This window comes from Babylonia areolata, chromosome 22 (genome assembly GCF_041734735.1).
Source record: "Babylonia areolata isolate BAREFJ2019XMU chromosome 22, ASM4173473v1, whole genome shotgun sequence".
In the NCBI taxonomy this organism is placed as follows: Eukaryota; Metazoa; Mollusca; class Gastropoda; order Neogastropoda; family Buccinidae; genus Babylonia; species Babylonia areolata.
This window is the reverse complement of record NC_134897.1, coordinates 667701-687700: the sequence shown is the minus strand read 5'-3', so window position 1 is coordinate 687700 and position 20000 is coordinate 667701. Positions and strand designations below refer to the sequence as shown.

General features: G+C 47.3%; 1 protein-coding gene across 1 annotated transcript in view; it reads left to right on the top strand.

Annotated features, from left to right (window-relative positions):
* The window catches only part of LOC143297324 (matrilin-1-like), a 38155-nt gene that overhangs the window by 1705 nt on the left and 16450 nt on the right, over positions 1 to 20000 (top strand). The window contains exons 2-5 of the mRNA XM_076609613.1: positions 11504 to 11528; positions 12132 to 12439; positions 16005 to 16272; positions 19413 to 19475. Of these exons, the coding sequence (XP_076465728.1) occupies positions 11504 to 11528; positions 12132 to 12439; positions 16005 to 16272; positions 19413 to 19475 (664 nt within the window). The remainder of the gene's footprint in view (positions 1 to 11503; positions 11529 to 12131; positions 12440 to 16004; positions 16273 to 19412; positions 19476 to 20000) is intronic.

Sequence of the window (20000 nt, the reverse complement as noted above, 5' to 3'; positions counted from 1 at the left end):
TGGTTCTGACGGTTTATCGACATTATACAGTGCTGTATGCTGTCTGGTTCTGACGGTCTATCGACATACAGTGCTGTATGCTGTCTGGTTCTGATGGTTTATCGACATTATACAGTGCTGTATGCTGTCTGGTTCTGACGGTCTATCGACATTATACAGTGCTGTATGCTGTCTGGTTCTGATGGTCTATCGACATACAGTGCTGTATGCTGTCTGGTTCTGACGGTCTATCGACATTATACAGTGCTGTATGCTGTCTGGTTCTGATGGTTTATCGACATACAGTGCTGTATGCTGTCTGGTTCTGATGGTTTATCGATATAACACAGTCCTTTAAATAGATCGAGATGGCCTTCCCCCTTCACGAAACCTTAACTGAGTGATGTCCACGACTAATGTGTCTCTGCACGCACCTTGGTTGAGTGATGTCCACGACTAATGTGTCCCTGCACGCACCTTGGTTGAGTGATGTCCACGACTAATGTGTCCCCTGCACGCACCTTGGTTGAGTGATGTCCACGACTAATGTGTCTCTGCACGCACCTTGGTTGAGTGATGTCCATGACTAATGTGTCCCCTGCACGCACCTTGGTTGAGTGATGTCCACGACAAATGTGTCCCCTGCACGCACCTTGGTTGAGTGATGTCCACGACTGTGTCCCCTGCACGCACCTTGGTTGAGTGATGTCCACGACTAATGTGTCCCCTGCACACACCTTGGTTGAGTGATGTCCACGACTAATGTGTCCCCTGCACGCACCTTGGTTGAGTGATGTCCAGGACTAATGTGTCTCTGCACGCACCTTGGTTGAGTGATGTCCAGGACTAATGTGTCTCTGCACGCACCTTGGTTGAGTGATGTCCACGACTAATGTGTCCCCTGCACGCACCTTGGTTGAGTGATGTCCACGACTAATGTGTCCCCTGCACGCACCTTGGTTGAGTGATGTCCACGACTAATGTGTCCCCTGCACGCACATTGACTGAGTGATGTCCACGACTAATGTGTCCCCTGCACGCACATTGACTGAGTGATGTCCACGACTAATGTGTCCCCTGCACGCACCTTGGTTGAGTGATGTCCACGACTAATGTGTCTCTGCACGCACCTTGGTTGAGTGATGTCCACGACTAATGTGTCCCCTGCACGCACCTTTGCTGATGGAAGCAGCGTCGGTGGACAGCAGTGTGTATGTTTGACACTGTGCTCAGTCAATGGTAATTCTAGATGGTGTGACAGCTACTTTGATTAACATCGGATGCTACAATGTGCAGTCGACAGAGCGAGGCGGCATACAGTCACAGATGTACAACGTATAGTCAGTCTGTCATCTGGAGTTTTCGTTGAACTTAGTGAGGATGTGTCACGTGACACTGACCGTCACTTGAGAACACCACGCATTGATAATAATCTTTATTATACCATCCGGTTATAACTATATAAATGACACCACTCACTTGTAAATGTATATCAATAACACCACCCAGTAACTATATCAGTGACAACACCACCCAGTTATAACTATATCAGTGAGAACACCACCCAGTTATAACTATATCAGTGACACCACCCAGTTATAACTATATCAGTGACACCACCCAGTTATAACTATATCAATGACACCACCACCCAGTTATAACTATATCAATGACACCACCACCCAGTTATAACTGTATCAGTGACACCACCCAGTTATAACTGTATCAGTGACACCACCACCCAGTTATAACTATATCAATGACACCACCACCCAGTTATAACTATATCAGTGACACCACCCAGTTATAACTGTATCAGTGACACCACCACCCAGTTATAACTATATCAATGACACCACCACCCAGTTATAACTATATCAATGACACCACCCAGTTATAACTGTATCAGTGACACCACCACCCAGTTATAACTATATCAATGACACCACCACCCAGTTATAACTATATCAGTGACACCACCACCCAGTTATAACTATATCAATGACACCACCACCCAGTTATAACTATATCAATGACACCACCCAGTTATAACTATATCAGTGACACCACCCGGTTATAACTATATCAGTGACACCACCACCCAGTTATAACTATATCAGTGACACCACCCAGTTATAACTGTATCAGTGACACCACCACCCAGTTATAACTATATCAGTGACACCACCACCCAGTTATAACTATATCAGTGACACCACCACCCAGTTATAACTATATCAATGACACCACCACCCAGTTATAACTATATCAGTGACACCACCACCCAGTTATAACTATATCAATGACACCACCACCCAGTTATAACTATATCAGTGACACCACCACTCAGTTATAACTATATCAATGACACCACCCAGTTATAACTATATCAGTGACACCGCCCAGTTATAACTATATCAGTGACACCACCCAGTTATAACTATATCAGTGACACCACCCAGTTATAACTGTATCAGTGACACCACCACCCAGTTATAACTATATCAATGACACCACCACCCAGTTATAACTATATCAGTGACACCACCACCCGGTTATAACTATATCAGTGACACCACCACCCAGTTATAACTATATCAGTGACACCACCACCCAGTTATAACTATATCAATGACACCACCACCCAGTTATAACTATATCAATGACACCACCCAGTTATAACTATATCAGTGACACCACCCGGTTATAACTATATCAGTGACACCACCACCCAGTTATAACTATATCAGTGACACCACCCGGTTATAACTATATCAGTAACACCACCCAGTTATAACTATATCAATGACACCACCACCCAGTTATAACTATATCAGTGACACCACCACCCAGTTATAACTATATCAGTGACACCACCCAGTTATAACTATATCAGTGACACCACCCAGTTATAACTATATCAGTGACACCACCACCCAGTTATAACTATATCAGTGACACCACCCAGTTATAACTATATCAATGACACCACCCGGTTATAACTATATCAGTGACACCACCACCCAGTTATAACTATATCAGTGACACCACCACCCAGTTATAACTATATCAGTGACACCACCACCCAGTTATAACTATATCAGTGACACCACCCAGTTATAACTATATCAGTGACACCACCACCCAGTTATAACTATATCAGTGACACCACCACCCAGTTATAACTATATCAGTGACACCACCCAGTTATAACTATATCAGTGACACCACCACCCAGTTATAACTGTATGAGTGACACCACCACCCAGTTATAACTGTATCAGTGACACCACCACCCAGTTATAACTATATCAGTGACACCGCCACCCAGTTATAACTATATCAATGACACCACCACCCAGTTATAACTATATCAGTGACACCACCACCCAGTTATAACTATATCAGTGACACCACCCAGTTATAACTATATCAGTGACACCACCACCCAGTTATAACTATATCAATGACACCACCCAGTTATAACTATATCAGTGACACCACCCAGTTATAACTATATCAGTGACACCACCACCCAGTTATAACTATATCAATGACACCACCACCCAGTTATAACTATATCAGTGACACCACCACCCAGTTATAACTATATCAGTGACACCACCCAGTTATAACTATATCAATGACACCACCACCCAGTTATAACTATATCAATGACACCACCACCCAGTTATAACTATATCAATGACACCACCACCCAGTTATAACTATATCAATGACACCACCCAGTTATAACTATATCAGTGACACCACCGCCCAGTCATCACGATATCAGTGACACCACCACCCAGTTATAACTATATCAGTGACACCACCACCCAGTTATAACTATATCAATGACACCACCCAGTTATAACTATATCAGTGACACCACCGCCCAGTCATCACGATATCAGTGACACCACCACCCAGTTATAACTATATCAGTGACACCACCACCCAGTTATAACTATATCAATGACACCACCACCCAGTTATAACTATATCAATGACACCACCACCCAGTTATAACTATATCAATGACACCACCCAGTTATAACTATATCAGTGACACCACCCAGTTATAACTATATCAGTGACACCACCACCCAGTTATAACTATATCAGTGACACCACCCAGTTATAACTATATCAGTGACACCACCACCCAGTTATAACTATATCAGTGACACCACCCAGTTATAACTATATCAATGACACCACCACCCAGTTATAACTATATCAGTGACACCACCACCCAGTTATAACTATATCAATGACACCACCACCCAGTTATAACTATATCAATGACACCACCACCCAGTTATAACTATATCAGTGACACCACCACCCAGTTATAACTATATCAGTGACACCACCACCCAGTTATAACTATATCAATGACACCACCACCCAGTTATAACTATATCAATGACACCACCACCCAGTTATAACTATATCAATGACACCACCACCCAGTTATAACTATATCAGTGACACCACCCAGTTATAACTATATCAGTGACACCACCACCCAGTTATAACTATATCAATGACACCACCCAGTTATAACTATATCAGTGACACCACCCGGTTATAACTATATCAGTGACACCACCACCCAGTTATAACTATATCAGTGACACCACCCGGTTATAACTATATCAGTGACACCACCACCCAGTTATAACTATATCAGTGACACCACCACCCAGTTATAACTATATCAGTCACCCAGTTATAACTATATCAGTGACACCACCACCCAGTTATAACTATATCAATGACACCACCCAGTTATAACTATATCAATGACACCACCACCCAGTTATAACTATATCAGTGACACCACCACCCAGTTATAACTATATCAGTGACACCACCACCCAGTTATAACTATATCAGTGACACCACCACCCAGTTATAACTATATCAATGACACCACCCAGTTATAAACTGTATCAGTGACACCACCCAGTTATAACTGTATCATTGAGAACACCGCCCAGTCATCACGCTATCAGCCGCCACAGGCAATTGTCTGACAGCACACAGCCTCATTACTTCTGATGTTCTGCATCCCTGAGCCCAGAGCGCCAGTTGTTTTGCATGGTGCACAGCCCTGTGTGGGGCAGGGAAAGGCCAGGGAGCAGCCTGCACTCTCCGGGAAGACTGCCTGCCAAATGTCAGTCTTGTTAGCGCGATGCCACTGAAGGGCACGCAACTGATCACACCCACCCTGCCTGTCAACACCCTTGTGCTCTGTCCTCGCACTGTTTATCGCCCTTTTTTCAGGCATCGCTATACCTGTATATCTCTTCTTCTTTTTTCTACAGAGTTGTCCTCACACTTTTTTTTTTTTTATCTATCGTCCGACCTACACATCGTTATACCTGTACATATCACTTTCTTCAGAGCTGTCCTCACGATCTTTACCCCCTTCTCATGCATTGTTTTTACACACACACACACACACACACACACACACACACACACACACACACACACACTTATATATATATAGATAGATAGATAGATAGATATACGAGGGTTATTCAATAAATAAGGTGAATATTTCGGTATAAGGACTTCTAATACAGATAGAAGCTTACTTTTTTCTCTTTTTTTTTCAACGTAGTCTCCCAGCACTGTCACACTTTTCCCATCTGTGCACAAGCTTCCTCAGCGTAAAAATCTTTGGACTGATGTCTCAGCCAGTCGCTCACAACACTTTTGACTTCATCGTCACTTTCAAACTTCGTGCCTCTCGTGAACGCTTTCAAGGGACCAAACAGGTGAAAGTCTGAAGGGGCAAGGTCTGGGCTGTAAGGGGGATGAGGGAGCAGTTCCCAGCCCAGCTCGTTGATGGTCTGCACCGTTCGGGCTGCTGTGTGAGGCCTTGCGTTGTCATGATGCAAGATGACTCCTTCTGACTGATGACCCCTGCGTTTGTTCTTTATGTCTTTCTTGACCTGCCTCAGCAGTTCACAGTAGTTGGCACTGTCATCCACTGTCACCCTTCTGTCAGACTGAATGAGGTCATTGACTGATTCGATCACCTCAGGAGACCTCACTTCTGTAGGCCTTCCAGGCCTGTCTTCATCCTGAACACTGCTCCGTCCTTCTTTAAACAATTTAGCCCACTTGTAGACACTTTTTCGGCTGAAACATGTGGCACCATACACAGTTGACATTCTCCTATGAATTTCAACTGGTTTGCACCCTTCAGCAACCAGAAACTTGATAACTGACCGCTGTTCAATCCTGGAGCATGCTTCTTGGTCGGCCATCTTTGTTAATCGCCAAAACTCTCAAAGTTTTTTTTAATCTGCAAAACAAATTACATCCATGTGAAAAAGAAGTAAAACAAAAAAAAAATAAATAAAAAGTCAGCTTCTATCTGTAGTAGAAGTCCTTATACCGAAAAATTCACCTTATTTATTGAATGACCCTCGTATATATATAAATAAGGTGAATATATATATATTAGCGCCCTATGTTATGTATACATGTACTGGAAAATACCACTTTTCTTCCGAGCCGCCCATGTGGCGTGAGTGTTTGTAGTTCTCCACAAACAATCCTCCATTGTGACGCTTTGTAGTTCTCCACAATCCTCCACTATGACGTTTTGTAGTTCTCCACAAACAATCCTACGAGCCGCCCATGTGGCGTGAGTGTTTGTAGTTCTCCACAAACAATCCTCCACTGTGACGTTTTGTAGTTCTCCACAAACAATCCTCCATTGTGACGCTTTGTAGTTCTCCACAAACAATCCTCCACTATGACGTTTTGTAGTTCTCCACAAACAATCCTACGAGCCGCCCATGTGGCGTGAGTGTTTGTAGTTCTCCACAAACAATCCTCCATTGTGACGCTTTGTAGTTCTCCACAAACAATCCTCCACTATGACGCTTTGTAGTTCTCCACAAACAATCCTCCATTATGACGCTTTGTAGTTCTCCACAAACAATCCTCCACTATGACGCTTTGTAGTTCTCCACAAACAATCCTCCATTATGACGCTTTGTAGTTCTCCACAATCCTCCACTATGACGCTTTGTAGTTCTCCAAACAATCCTCCATTATGACGCTTTGTAGTTCTCCACAATCCTCCACTATGACGCTTTGTAGTTCTCCACAAACAATCCTCCATTATGACGCTTAGTAGTTTTCCACAAACAATCCTCCATTATGACGCTTTGTAGTTCTCCACAATCCTCCACTATGATGCTTTGTAGTTCTCCACAAACAATCCTCCATTATGACGCTTTGTAGTTCTCCACAAACAATCCTCCACTATGACGCTTTGTAGTTCTCCACAAACAATCCTCCATTATGACGCTTTGTAGTTCTCCACAAACAATCCTCCACTATGACGCTTTGTAGTTCTCCACAATCAATCCTCCACTATGACGCTTTGTAGTTCTCCACAAACAATCCTCCACTATGACGCTTTGTAGTTCTCCACAAACAATCCTCCATTATGACGCTTTGTAGTTCTCCACAAACAATCCTCCACTATGACGCTTTGTAGTTCTCCACAAACAATCCTCCATTATGACGTTTTGTAGTTCTCCACAAACAATCCTCCACTATGACGCTTTGTAGTTCTCCACAAACAATCCTCCACTATGACGCTTTGTAGTTCTCCACAAACAATCCTCCACTGTGACGCTTTGTAGTTCTCCACAAACAATCCTCCACTGTGACGCTTTGTAGTTCTCCACAAACAATCCTCCACTATGACGCTTTGTAGTTCTCCACAAACAATCCTCCACTATGACGCTTTGTAGTTCTCCACAAACAATCCTCCACTATGACGCTTTGTAGTTCTGAGAAACGCCCACAGCCTGTGGCGGGCGGTCTTGCGGGTCTTTCCACAGGAGAAGGATGAACTCACTGCGCTGACATGTCTGTCCTGCCTTCACAGGCACAGCAGGGGGGTTCTCTTTAGGGGATTCTTTCACGATAATCAGCCGGCATTTTCTAATGGAAACCCCTGAAACGTGAGCTTCTTTCTTGATGATTACGGTGTGTGTGTGTGTGTGTGTGTGTGTGTGAGTTGGCAGACAGTGCAGAATGTAGCACTGTATGACAGGGGAAGGCCCACACAACCCCCCCCCCCCCCCAACAACATTAACCCCCTCCCCCCCGCCCCCCCTTCCCCCATCCCCCCAACATATACACAGAGGCGGAGGATCGATTAAGATTAGCCACAGAGCGAAAGCCTCTTTTGTTACCGCTGAATACTGTTCCCATCGTTTATCTCCACACCCTCACCAAACACTCTCTCTCTCTCTCTCTCTCTGTCTCTGTCTCTCTGTTTCTGTCTCTGTCTCTCTCTATGTCCCTGTCTCTGTCTCTCTGTCTCTGTCTCTCTGTCTCTGTCTTTCTCTATGTCCCTGTCTCTGTCTCTCTGTCTCTGTCTCTGTCTCTCTGTCTCTGTCTCTGTCTGTCTCTGTCTCTGTCTCTCTCTGTCTCTGTCTCTGTCTGTCTCTGTCTCTCTGTCTCTGTCTCTCTCTCTGTCTGTCTTTGTCTCTGTCTGTCTCTGTCTATCTCTGTCTCTGTCTGTCTGTCTGTCTCTCTCTCTCTGTCTGTCTCTGTCTCTGTGTGTGTGTGTGTGTGTGTGTGTGTGTGTGTGTGTGTGTGTCTCTCTCTCTCCCTCTCTCTGTGCGTGCTACAGCAGTGATGCTATGATGATGATGGGCGCTGTCTGGTTGTGTCATCAGTGGCGGCTGACCCAGTCATGATTGTATTGTCTTACATCCTGCTTTCCCCGCCCCCCCTACTCCTCTCCCCCCCCCCCCCCCTCTCCTTCCTCCAGGTCATCCCGCCCATACACCTCCCTGTCCCTCCCACCCCCCTCTCCCCTCCCCCCCCCCCCCGCCCCCCTCCACCGCCCCCTAGGGTGATCCCGCCACCTCCATGGAGCAGTGGCTGCAGTGTTGGCTGCACCTGACACAGCTGACAAGACTGATTAGGGACGTGATGTTCTTCACACTGTCTGTCTCTCTTGCCTATTTGTCTACCTGTTTGTTTATCTGTCGGTCTGCTTGTCTGTCTGTCTGTCTGTCCGCTGCAATAGTTTCAAAGTATGTGAGGTTCAAAGTGATTCTTTAACATTGTTAAATCTACTTGAATTTCATCATAAATAACAATCTCATTATATAAAAAAAAAAGAAGAGTTGTGACCTGCTTGTTGTGTGTATGATATAATATATAACCTGCTTATTATATGTATAATATGATATATGACCTGTTTGTGATATGTATGATATGTATAATGTGACGTGTGACCTGGTTGTGATGTGCATAATTAACCTGTTTATGATATGTATAATGTAATACATAACATGTTTGTGATATCTATAATGTAATATATAACCTGTTTGTGATGATAATAATAATAATAATAATAATAATAATAATAATAATGATAATTGATGATGATAATAATAATAATAATAATAATAATAATAATAATAATAATAATAATAATAATTCATAACTTTCTATGGCGCGATATCCAGTACTAATGCTGCTCAAAGCGCCTTACATCATCGAGCCAGATATAAACAGAACATAAAACATTACAACAGCTCAATCCAATGCGTTCACAGAATGAATTAAAAAAACAAAAACATGATCCACCAAACAATAAAAATATCAAGTAAATAATGCTTAGATTAAAAAGAAATACATTCCTCAAAAACACACATTTTTTAGACACACACATACATGCGCGAGCACACTCTCTCTCTCTCTCTCTCTCTCTCTCTCTCTCTCTCTCTCTCTCACACACACACACACACACACACACACACACACACACACACGCATGCATGCGCGCGCGCGCGGGCCCAGACACATTATATATATCAACTGCACTAAAACAGGGTTACGTGAGTATAAATATCTCTAGCATAAAACTCAATGTGGCGAACAGACTTTGGACTATCCATCATGCTGAGTACAGAAATGTTTGTGAAAAAGGTGCGTTTTCAGATCTGACTTGAAGGTCTGGACATCTGGAGCATTTCTGAGGGCCGATGGCAAAGAATTCCAAATTTGGGGTACTTGAGCCCAGAAAGACCTTTCCCCTGCACATTTTAAATTAGTTCTTGGGACTTTAAGTAACAGTTCAGAACTGGATCTTAGCGTTCTACATGGTTCGTACGTTTCCAGCACAGAGGAGAGTACGGGGGAAGAGATTCATCAAAATGTCGGAAGGCACACTTTAGTTTATAGTGAATGCGGGACTATAATAGGAAGCCAGTGTAACTGATGCAAAAGAGGTGTGACATGATCAGATTTCTTTTTTTTTGCTAGGACAAGTTGTGCAGCATTGTTCTGTACTTTCTGTCGTCTAATAAGAGAGGAAGATGGTAAACCTGCTGAGGTAGAATTGTCAGTAATCTAGTCTGGACAGGACAAAAGAGGAAACCAACTGAGCCATGTTTTTCTCCGTTAAGTATGGTCTGACTGAGGCTAGTCTGCGAAGATGAACATTGCATGAGCGACACAGGGATGAAATGTGGTCAGCCATGGTCAAGGTCTGATCAATATGTACACCTTGGTATTTAGCTGATGTTTGAAATGTAACTGTTGAGTGACTGGGCCCCCTTTTTTTTCTTTCATCGAGACGAGCTCGGTCTCCTACAGCTAACAGCAGATATGTATAATGTGACATGTGACCTACTTGTGGTGTGTATAATTAACCTGTTTATAATATGTATAATATAATATATAAACTGTTTGTGATATGTATAATATGACATGTGACCAGTTTGCACATGGTATGTATAATGTAACATCGGTTCTGTTTGCACATCGCTCTGTTTAATGCAACGGCCTGTTCAGTTTGCACACGGTATGTGCAATGTAACATTGACCTGTGTGCACAGTATGTACAATGTAACATTGACACAGTCACGGTATGTGCAATATAACACTGACCTGTGTGCACAGTATGTAAAATGTAACATTGACACAGTCATAATATGTACAATGTAAAATTGACCTATGTGCACAATATGTACAATGTAACATTGACCTGTGTGCACAGTATGTACAATGTAACATTTACACAGTCATAATATGTACAATGTAAAATTGACCTATGTGCACAATATGTACAATGTAACATTGACCTGTGTGCACAGTATGTACAGTGTAACATTGACACAGTCATGGTATGTGCAATGTAACACTGACCTGTGTGCACAGTATATAAAATGTAACATTGACCTGTGTGCACAGTATGTACAATGTAACATTGACACAGTCATGTATGTACAATGTAACATTGACCTGTGTGCACAATATGTACAATGTAACATTGACACAGTCATGCTATGTAGAATGTAAAATTGACCTGTGTGCACAATATGTACAATGTAACATTGACCTGTGTGCACAATATGTACAATGTAACACTGACCTGTGTGCACAGTATGTACAATGTAACATTGACACAGTCATGTATGTACAATGTACAACCTGTTCTGTCTGTCCATTCCAGGTGGCCCCTCTACCAAAGGCACAAGGTGAGATACACTTCGGTCTGAAGTTGAGAGAGAGAGAGAGAGAGAGAGAGAGAGAGAGAGAGATTGATGGGGAGGAGAGGGTGGGGGAGGAGGGGGGTTAGAGTGCCACCCTGTGTGAAGCCAGTGGTGGCTGTGCAGAGAGCGAGAAAGAGAGAGAGAGAGGGGGGGGGGGGTAGGGTGCAGCCCTGTGTGAAGCCAGTGGTGGCTGTGCAGAGAGCGAGAAAGAGAGAAAGAGAGGGGGGGTAGGGTGCAGCCCTGTGTGAAGCCAGTGGTGGCTGTGCAGAGAGCGAGGAAGAGAGAGACGGGGGGGGGGGGGGGGGGGGGGGGGGGTAGGGTGCAGCCCTGTGTGAAGCCAGTGGTGGCTGTGCTGAGAGCGAGAAAGAGAGAAAGAGAGGGGGGGGTAGGGTGCAGCCCTGTGTGAAGCTAATGGTGGCTGTGCAGAGAGCGAGAAAGAGAGAGAGGGTGGGGGAGGATGGGGGGGGGGGTTAGAGTGCCGCCCTGTGTGAAGCCAGTGGTGGCTGTGCAGAGAGCGAGAAAGAGAGAAAGAGAGGGGGGGGGGGGGGTAGGGTGCAGCTCCGTGTGAAGCCAATGGTGGCTGTGCAGGCCTTGCGGACTGCCAGGAGAAGGTGGCGGACGTGGTGTTCCTGCTGGACTCCTCCTTCAGCATGTGGCCCGAGCACTTCTCCCTGCAGCTCTCCTTCCTCTCCGACCTCGTGTCGGCCTTCACCATCGGCCCCAACAACATCCGGGTGGGCGTGGTGACCTTCAGCACCAAGGTGAGGCTGGACGTGGCCCTCAATCAGCACGGGAACAAGGAGCAGCTACAGGAAGCCATTGCCGGCATCCAGTACATGACTGGACTCACCCACACCGGGGATGCCATCCGCTTTGCTCGGGAACACATGTTTACCGTGAGTCTGTGGGCTGGGGTGTGGTGTGTGTGGGTGGTGTGTGATGTGTGTTGTGCGTGTGGTGTATGGTGTGTGGGTGGTGTGTGGTGTGTCTTCTGTAGGTGGGGTATGGTGTGTGGGTGGTGTGTGGTGTGGTGTGTGTTGTGTATGGTGTGTGGGTGGTGTGTGGTGTGGTGTGTGTTGTGTATGGTGTGTGGGTGGTGTGTGGTGTGACTTCTGTAGGTGGGGTATGGTGTGTGGGTGGTGTGTGGTGTGGTGTGTGTTGTGTATGGTGTGTGGGTGGTGTGTGGTGTGTCTTCTGTAGGTGGGGTATGGTGTCTGGGTGGTGTGTGGTGTGGTGTGTGTTGTGTATGGTGTGTGGATGGCGTGTGGTGTGTCTTCTGTAGGTGGGGTATGGTGTGTGGGTGGTGTGTGGTGTGGTGTGTGTTGTGTGTGGTGTGTGGGTGGTGTGTGGTGTGTCTTCTGTAGGTGGGGTATGGTGTGTGGGTGGGGTGTGGTGTGGTGTGTGTGGTGTATGGTGTGTGGGTGGTGTGTGGTGTGGTGTGTGTGGTGTATGGTGTGTGGGTGGTGTGTGGTGTGTCTTCTGTAGGTGGGGTATGGTGTGTGGGTGGGGTGTGGTGTGGTGTGTGTTGTGTATGGTGTCTGGGTGGTGTGTGGTGTAGTATGTGGTGTGGTGTGTGTTGTGTATGGTGTCTGGGTGGTGTGTGGTGTGGTGTGTGGGTGGTGTGTGGTGTGGTGTGTGTTGTGTATGGTGTCTGGGTGGTGTGTGGTGTGGTGTGTGTTGTGTATGGTGTGTGGGTGGTGTGTGGTGTGACTTCTGTAGGTGGGGTATGGTGTGTGGGTGGTGTGTGGTGTGGTGTGTGTTGTGTATGGTGTGTGGGTGGTGTGTGGTGTGACTTCTGTAGGTGGGGTATGGTGTGTGGGTGGTGTGTGGTGTGGTGTGTGTTGTGTATGGTGTGTGGGTGGTGTGTGGTGTGGTGTGTGTTGTGTATGGTGTGTGGGTGGGGTGTGGTGTGTGTTGTGTATGGTGTGTGGGTGGTGTGTGGTGTGTCTTCTGTAGGTGGGGTATGGTGTGTGGGTGGTGTGTGGTGTGGTGTGTGTTGTGTATGGTGTGTGGGTGGTGTGTGGTGTGGTGTGTGTTGTGTATGGTGTGTGTGTGGTGTGTGGTGTGACTTCTGTAGGTGGGGTATGGTGTGTGGGTGGTGTGTGGTGTGGTGTGTGTTGTGTATGGTGTGTGGGTGGTGTGTGGTGTGTCTTCTGTAGGTGGGGTATGGTGTGTGGGTGGTGTGTGGTGTGGTGTGTGTTGTGTATGGTGTGTGGGTGGTGTGTGGTGTGTCTTCTGTAGGTGGGGTATGGTGTGTGGGTGGTGTGTGGTGTGTGTTGTGTATGGTGTGTGTGTGGTGTGTGGTGTGGTGTGTGTTGTGTATGGTGTGTGGGTGGTGTGTGGTGTCTTCTGTAGGTGGGGTATGGTGTGTGGGTGGTGTGTGGTGTGTGTTGTGTATGGTGTGTGTGTGGTGTGTGGTGTGGTGTGTGTTGTGTATGGTGTGTGGGTGGTGTGTGGTGTGTCTTCTGTAGGTGGGGTATGGTGTGTGGGTGGTGTGTGGTGTGTGTTGTGTATGGTGTGTGTGTGGTGTGTGGTGTGGTGTGTGTTGTGTATGGTGTGTGGGTGGTGTGTGGTGTGTCTTCTGTAGGTGGGGTATGGTGTGTGGGTGGTGTGTGGTGTGTGTTGTGTATGGTGTGTGTGTGGTGTGTGGTGTGGTGTGTGTTGTGTATGGTGTGTGTGTGGTGTGTGGTGTGTCTTCTGTAGGTAGGGTATGTTGTGTGGGTGGGGTGTGTGGTGTGTGGTGTGTCTTCTGTAGGTAGGGTATGTTGTGTGGGTGTGCTGTGTGTGTGTGGTGTGTGTGTGTGTGTGCTGTGTGTGTGTGTGTGTGTGTGTGTGTGTGGTGTGGGTGGTGTGTGGAGTGCTGTGGTGTGGTGTGTGGTGTCTGGGTGTGGTGTGGTGTGTGGTGTCTGGGTGTGGTGTGTGTTGTGTAGGTGGGGTATGGTGTCTGGAGTGGGGCATTGTGCGGTGTGTGGGTCGGGTGTGGTGTATGGGTGGTGTGGTGTGGTGTGGTGTGTGGGTAGGGTGTGGTGTCTTGGTGGTGTGTGGAGTGGAGTGTGGGTCGGGTGTGGTGTGTGGTGTGACCATGCTGTGTGACGTGGTGTGTGACGTGGTGTGTGACGTGGTGTGTGACGTGCTGTGTGACGTGCTGTGTGACGTGCTGTGTGCTGTGTGACGTGGTGTGTGACGTGCTGTGTGACCATGCTGTGTGACGTGCTGTGTGCTGTGTGACGTGGTGTGTGACGTGCTGTGTGACCATGCTGTGTGACGTGCTGTGTGCTGTGTGACGTGGTGTGTGACGTGCTGTGTGACCATGCTGTGTGACGTGCTGTGTGACGTGCTGTGTGACCGTGCTGTGTGACGTGCTGTGTGACCATGCTGTGTGACCATGCTGTGTGACGTGCTGTGTGACGTGCTGTGTGACCATGCTGTGTGACCATGCTGTGTGACGTGCTGTGTGACCGTGCTGTGTGACCGTGCTGTGTGACGTGGTGTGTGACGTGGTGTGTGACGTGGTGTGTGACCATGCTGTGTGACCGTGCTGTGTGACCGTGCTGTGTGACCGTGGTGTGTGACCATGCTGTGTGACATGCTGTGTGACCGTGCTGTGTGACCGTCCTGTGTGACCATGCTGTGTGACCGTGCTGTGTGACCATGCTGTGTGACCGTGCTGTGTGACCGTGCTGTGTGACGTGGTGTGTGACCATGCTGTGTGACCGTGTTGTGTGACCGTGCTGTGTGACGTGGTGTGTGACCATGCTGTGTGACCGTGCTGTGTGACCGTGCTGTGTGACCGTGCTGTGTGTGTGACATGCTGTGTGACGTGGTGTGTGACGTGGTGTGTGACCGTGCTGTGTGACCGTGCTGTGTGACCATGCTGTGTGACATGCTGTGTGACGTGGTGTGTGACCGTGCTGTGTGACGTGGTGTGTGACCGTGCTGTGTGACCGTGCTGTGTGACCGTGCTGTGTGACCATGCTGTGTGACATGCTGTGTGACCGTGCTGTGTGACGTGGTGTGTGACCGTGCTGTGTGACCGTGCTGTGTGACCGTGCTGTGTGACGTGCTGTGTGACGTGGCGGTGTGACCATGCTGTGTGACCATGCTGTGTGACCATGCTGTGTGACCGTGCTGTGTGACGTGCTGTGTGACCATGTTGTGTGACGTGCTGTGTGACCATGCTGTGTGACCATGCTGTGTGACGTGCTGTGTGACCATGCTGTGTGACGTGCTGTGTGACCATGCTGTGTGACCATGCTGTGTGACCGTGCTGTGTGACCGTGCTGTGTGACGTGCTGTGTGACGTGTTGTGTGACCATGCTGTGTGACGTGGTGTGTGACGTGGTGTGTGACGTGGTGTGTGACGTGCTGTGTGACGTGCTGTGTGACGTGCTGTGTGACGTGCTGTGTGACCATGCTGTGTGACGTGCTGTGTGACGTGCTGTGTGACGTGGCGCTGTGCAGGAGGAGGGAGGCAGCAGGCCCTGGGCAGCCCACATCCTGATCCTCATCACGGACGGCTTTTCCAACAACCTGACCCAGACCGCCTTGCAGGCCTCCATGGCGCGCAGTGAGGGCGTGCAGATCTTCGTCATCGGGGTGGGCAACGGCTTCAAGGACAAGGAGCTAAGGGCCATCGCCAGTGACCCCGATGACAGTCACGTGTTCTACGTAGAGAGCTTTGACGTCCTGAAGAAGATCGAGAAGTCACTGACCCAGAAAACCTGCCACAGTCAGTTCTGTGTGTGTGTGTGTGTGTGTGTGTGTGTGTGTGTGTGTGTGTCTCTCTCTCTTCCCCTCCTCTCTCTCTTCCCCTCCTCTCTCTCTCTCTTTACCCCCCTCTCTCTCTCTTTCTCTCTCATCATCTCACTCTCACTACCTTGTCTAACTCTTTTCTGTCTGTCTGCCTTTCTGTCTGTCTGTCTGTCTGTCTGACTCTCTTTCTTTCTTCCTTTCTCTCTCTGTCTCACACGCTGTATAATGTTTATGCCTTGCAACTTTTTAGTTTTCACCCTTTCTGTTTTGAATATCTTTTTTTTTTTTTTTTGTGAGCTTGAAACGGGAGACGGAGTATATCATTTGAAATGATCGCCACATTCGGATTCTGGAAGCCAAAGAGTGTTGGTCTCTGCTTCCTTTCTTGATGTGCCCGGGTATCAGCCAGGCCCGAGAGATACAGACACCAGCAGGGAATTTGAGCAACATTCCCCAAGACTGCATATGCAAACCCCATCTTTGAAAGGAATGAATTTTCTTTCTTTTTTCTGTTCCTCTTTGTTCGCTTTCGTTTTTTTATCATGACATAGTAATTATATTGATCGTCTCAATCATAATCATGTCATTACATGGCTGTAATGCAATTGCCATTGCTTGATGTTCATCCTGTTATTGCTTTGTATCAGTGATGGTGAGGATGTATCAGTGAGGGTGAGGATGTATCAGTGAGGGTGTATCAGTGAGGATGTATCAGTGAGGGTGAGGGTGAGGATGTATCAGTGAGGATGTATCAGTGATGGTGAGGATGTATCAGTGAGGATGTATCAGTGATGGTGAGGATGTATCAGTGAGGATGTATCAGTGAGGGTGTATCAGTGAGGGTGTATCAGTGAGGATGTATCAGTGATGGTGAGGATGTATCAGTGAGGATGTATCAGTGAGGGTGAGGATGTATCAGTGAGGGTGTATCAGTGATGGTGAGGATGTATCAGTGAGGGTGTATCAGTGAGGATGTATCAGTGATGGTGAGGATGTATCAGTGAGGATGTATCAGTGAGGGTGTATCAGTGAGGGTGAGGATGTATCAGTGAGGATGTATCAGTGATGGTGAGGATGTATCAGTGATGAGGATGTATCAGTGATGGTGAGGATGTATCATTGAGGGTGAGGATGTATCAGTGAGGATGTATCAGTGATGGTGAGGATGTATCAGTGAGGATGTATCAGTGAGGATGTATCAGTGAGGGTGTATCAGTGAGGATGTATCAGTGAGGATGTATCAGTGAGGGTGAGGATGTATCAGTGAGGATGTATCAGTGAGGATGTATCAGTGAGGATGTATCAGTGATGGTGAGGATGTATCAGTGAGGATGTATCAGTGATGGTGAGGATGTATCAGTGATGGTGTATCAGTGATGGTGAGGATGTATCAGTGAGGATGTATCAGTGAGGGTGAGGATGTATCAGTGAGGATGTATCAGTGATGGTGAGGATGTATCAGTGAGGATGTATCAGTGAGGATGTATCAGTGAGGATGTATCAGTGATGGTGAGGATGTATCAGTGATGGTGAGGATGTATCAGTGAGGATGTATCAGTGAGGGTGTATCAGTGAGGATGTATCAGTGATGGTGAGGGTGTATCAGTGAGGATGTATCAGTGATGGTCAGGATGTATCAGTGATGGTGAGGATGTGTCAGTGAGGGTGAGGATGTGTCAGTGAGGGTGAGAATCTATCAGTGAGGGTGAGGATGTATCAGTGAGGATGTGTCAGTGAGGGTGAGAATGTATCAGTGAGGATGTATCAGTGATGGTGAGGATGTATCAGTGAGGGTGTATCAGTGAGGATGTATCAGTGAGGGTGAGGATGTATCAGTGAGGGTGAGGATGTATCAGTGAGGGTGAGGATGTATCAGTGAGGGTGAGGATGTATCAGTGAGGATGTATCAGTGAGGATGTATCAGTGATGTATCAGCAATGGATGCGGCGAACGAAGGTCGCTCCGTTACTATCTGAATGTAGCAGCTGGAGTACACTCACACATAAATTGACCATGTCAGCTTTTCAATGTGTCCCCCCCCCCCCCCCCACCCCCCAGCAGTCACGCATTCCCCATTCTTTGCAACCACGTGACCATGGCCCCTGACCTCGCTGGTTTAGCTACACCTAAAATAACGCCCTCCAAAAAAAAAAAAAAAAAAAAAGTTCCAGCACCTTTCAGCTCTTAGGGACCGCCTCCCCACCTGTTGTGGCCTGACGAAAGGGAACCCAAACCACTCCCAAGAGGATCGGGCCGGGATGGATGTAGGGGACAGGAGACCAACTGCTCATTATTTTGCGCCAGGGCTGCTGCAGTGCGTGCTCTGGGGTTGAGACGATGCAGCAGAGGACCCTGGGTACAGGGTCCCCTGTCCGCACCCTGCCCCAAACACTTCATGTTGGCAATGCTTGAACCACCAGTTGTCTGCCCATCCTCAAGTGATGTAGTGGCTACATAGTTGTAACAAAACAAAACGAAGAAAAGAAATACCCCCGCAATTTGTGCGCCTGCACATGTGGATCTTTTTTTTTACATTGTACTGGTACATTGTCCCCTGGAGTCGGTCACTGCTAACTGTTGCTTTCTTTCGCGGTCGTCCTGAAATTCCAGCGCCTCATCTCCAGCCACAACGACCCAATCGGATGTAGAACTTCCCTTCGTCATATTGTTTGCAGCATGTGTGTGCTTCCGACCCCCCCCCCCCCCCCCCCCCCCCCCCCTCCCCCTCTTCCCAAGATGGCCATGGGGTATTGCATTGATATTTTCCGATGAAATGTTCAGCGTTTTCCTTAGATTCTTCTCCATCAGTGAACTTACCCGGGATACTTTCTTTGTATTAACTCACTCAGTACGGCCAGTCCTCTCTTCTCCTCTACACAGACCCCTCGGATGTCTAGTGGGTGTCTGAATGACCCAACCTTTAGCTTCCGTCGTCCGAATTGTGGTATCCTTCGTCAACATTCACGTCTTCAGTATAAGAGCCTTCCGCTTGCAATATTTTGATGATGGTAATTGGGGTGAAACGCTGTTAACGTCGTCTCTTTCGCCGTTCGTATGGAGAGAGTTAAATGACGGTTACAGTCAGGGCTGTTGAGGGGTGTGCTGTGTGTCTGACAGAAACCAACGGCAGTGAGTCCAAGCCAGAGGACAAAGAGGACAGTCAGCAGACCGCCAGCACACGTAAGGAATGACACACACACTCAGTCTTCGCCGCTGTAGCTGAAGACATTGACAATCACACACACACACACACACACACACACACACACACACACACACACACACACACTGGCACAAAGACGTAACACACACAGACGCACACAGTCACAGACACACACTCGCTGAGTGTTCACTGCTGCAGCTGAGGGTGATGACGATGATAATGATGTCTGTCTGTCTGTATGTATGTCTGTGTCTCTGTATGTGTTTGTGAATGTGTGTGTGTACATCTGCCTGTCAGTGTACGTGTGTGCATGTGAGTGTGATTGAGTGAGTGAGTGAGTGTGCGTGCGTGCGTGTGTGTGTGTGTGTGTGTGTGTGTGTGTGTGTTTGTGGTTGAGAGAGAGAGAGAGAATTTGTGAGCGTGAATGACTGACTACATGATGAAGTAACAGGTGGTGTGGTGATGAAGTAACGGGTGTTGTGGTGATGAAGTAACGGGTGGTGTGGTGATGAAGTAACGGGTGGTGTGATGATGATGTACAC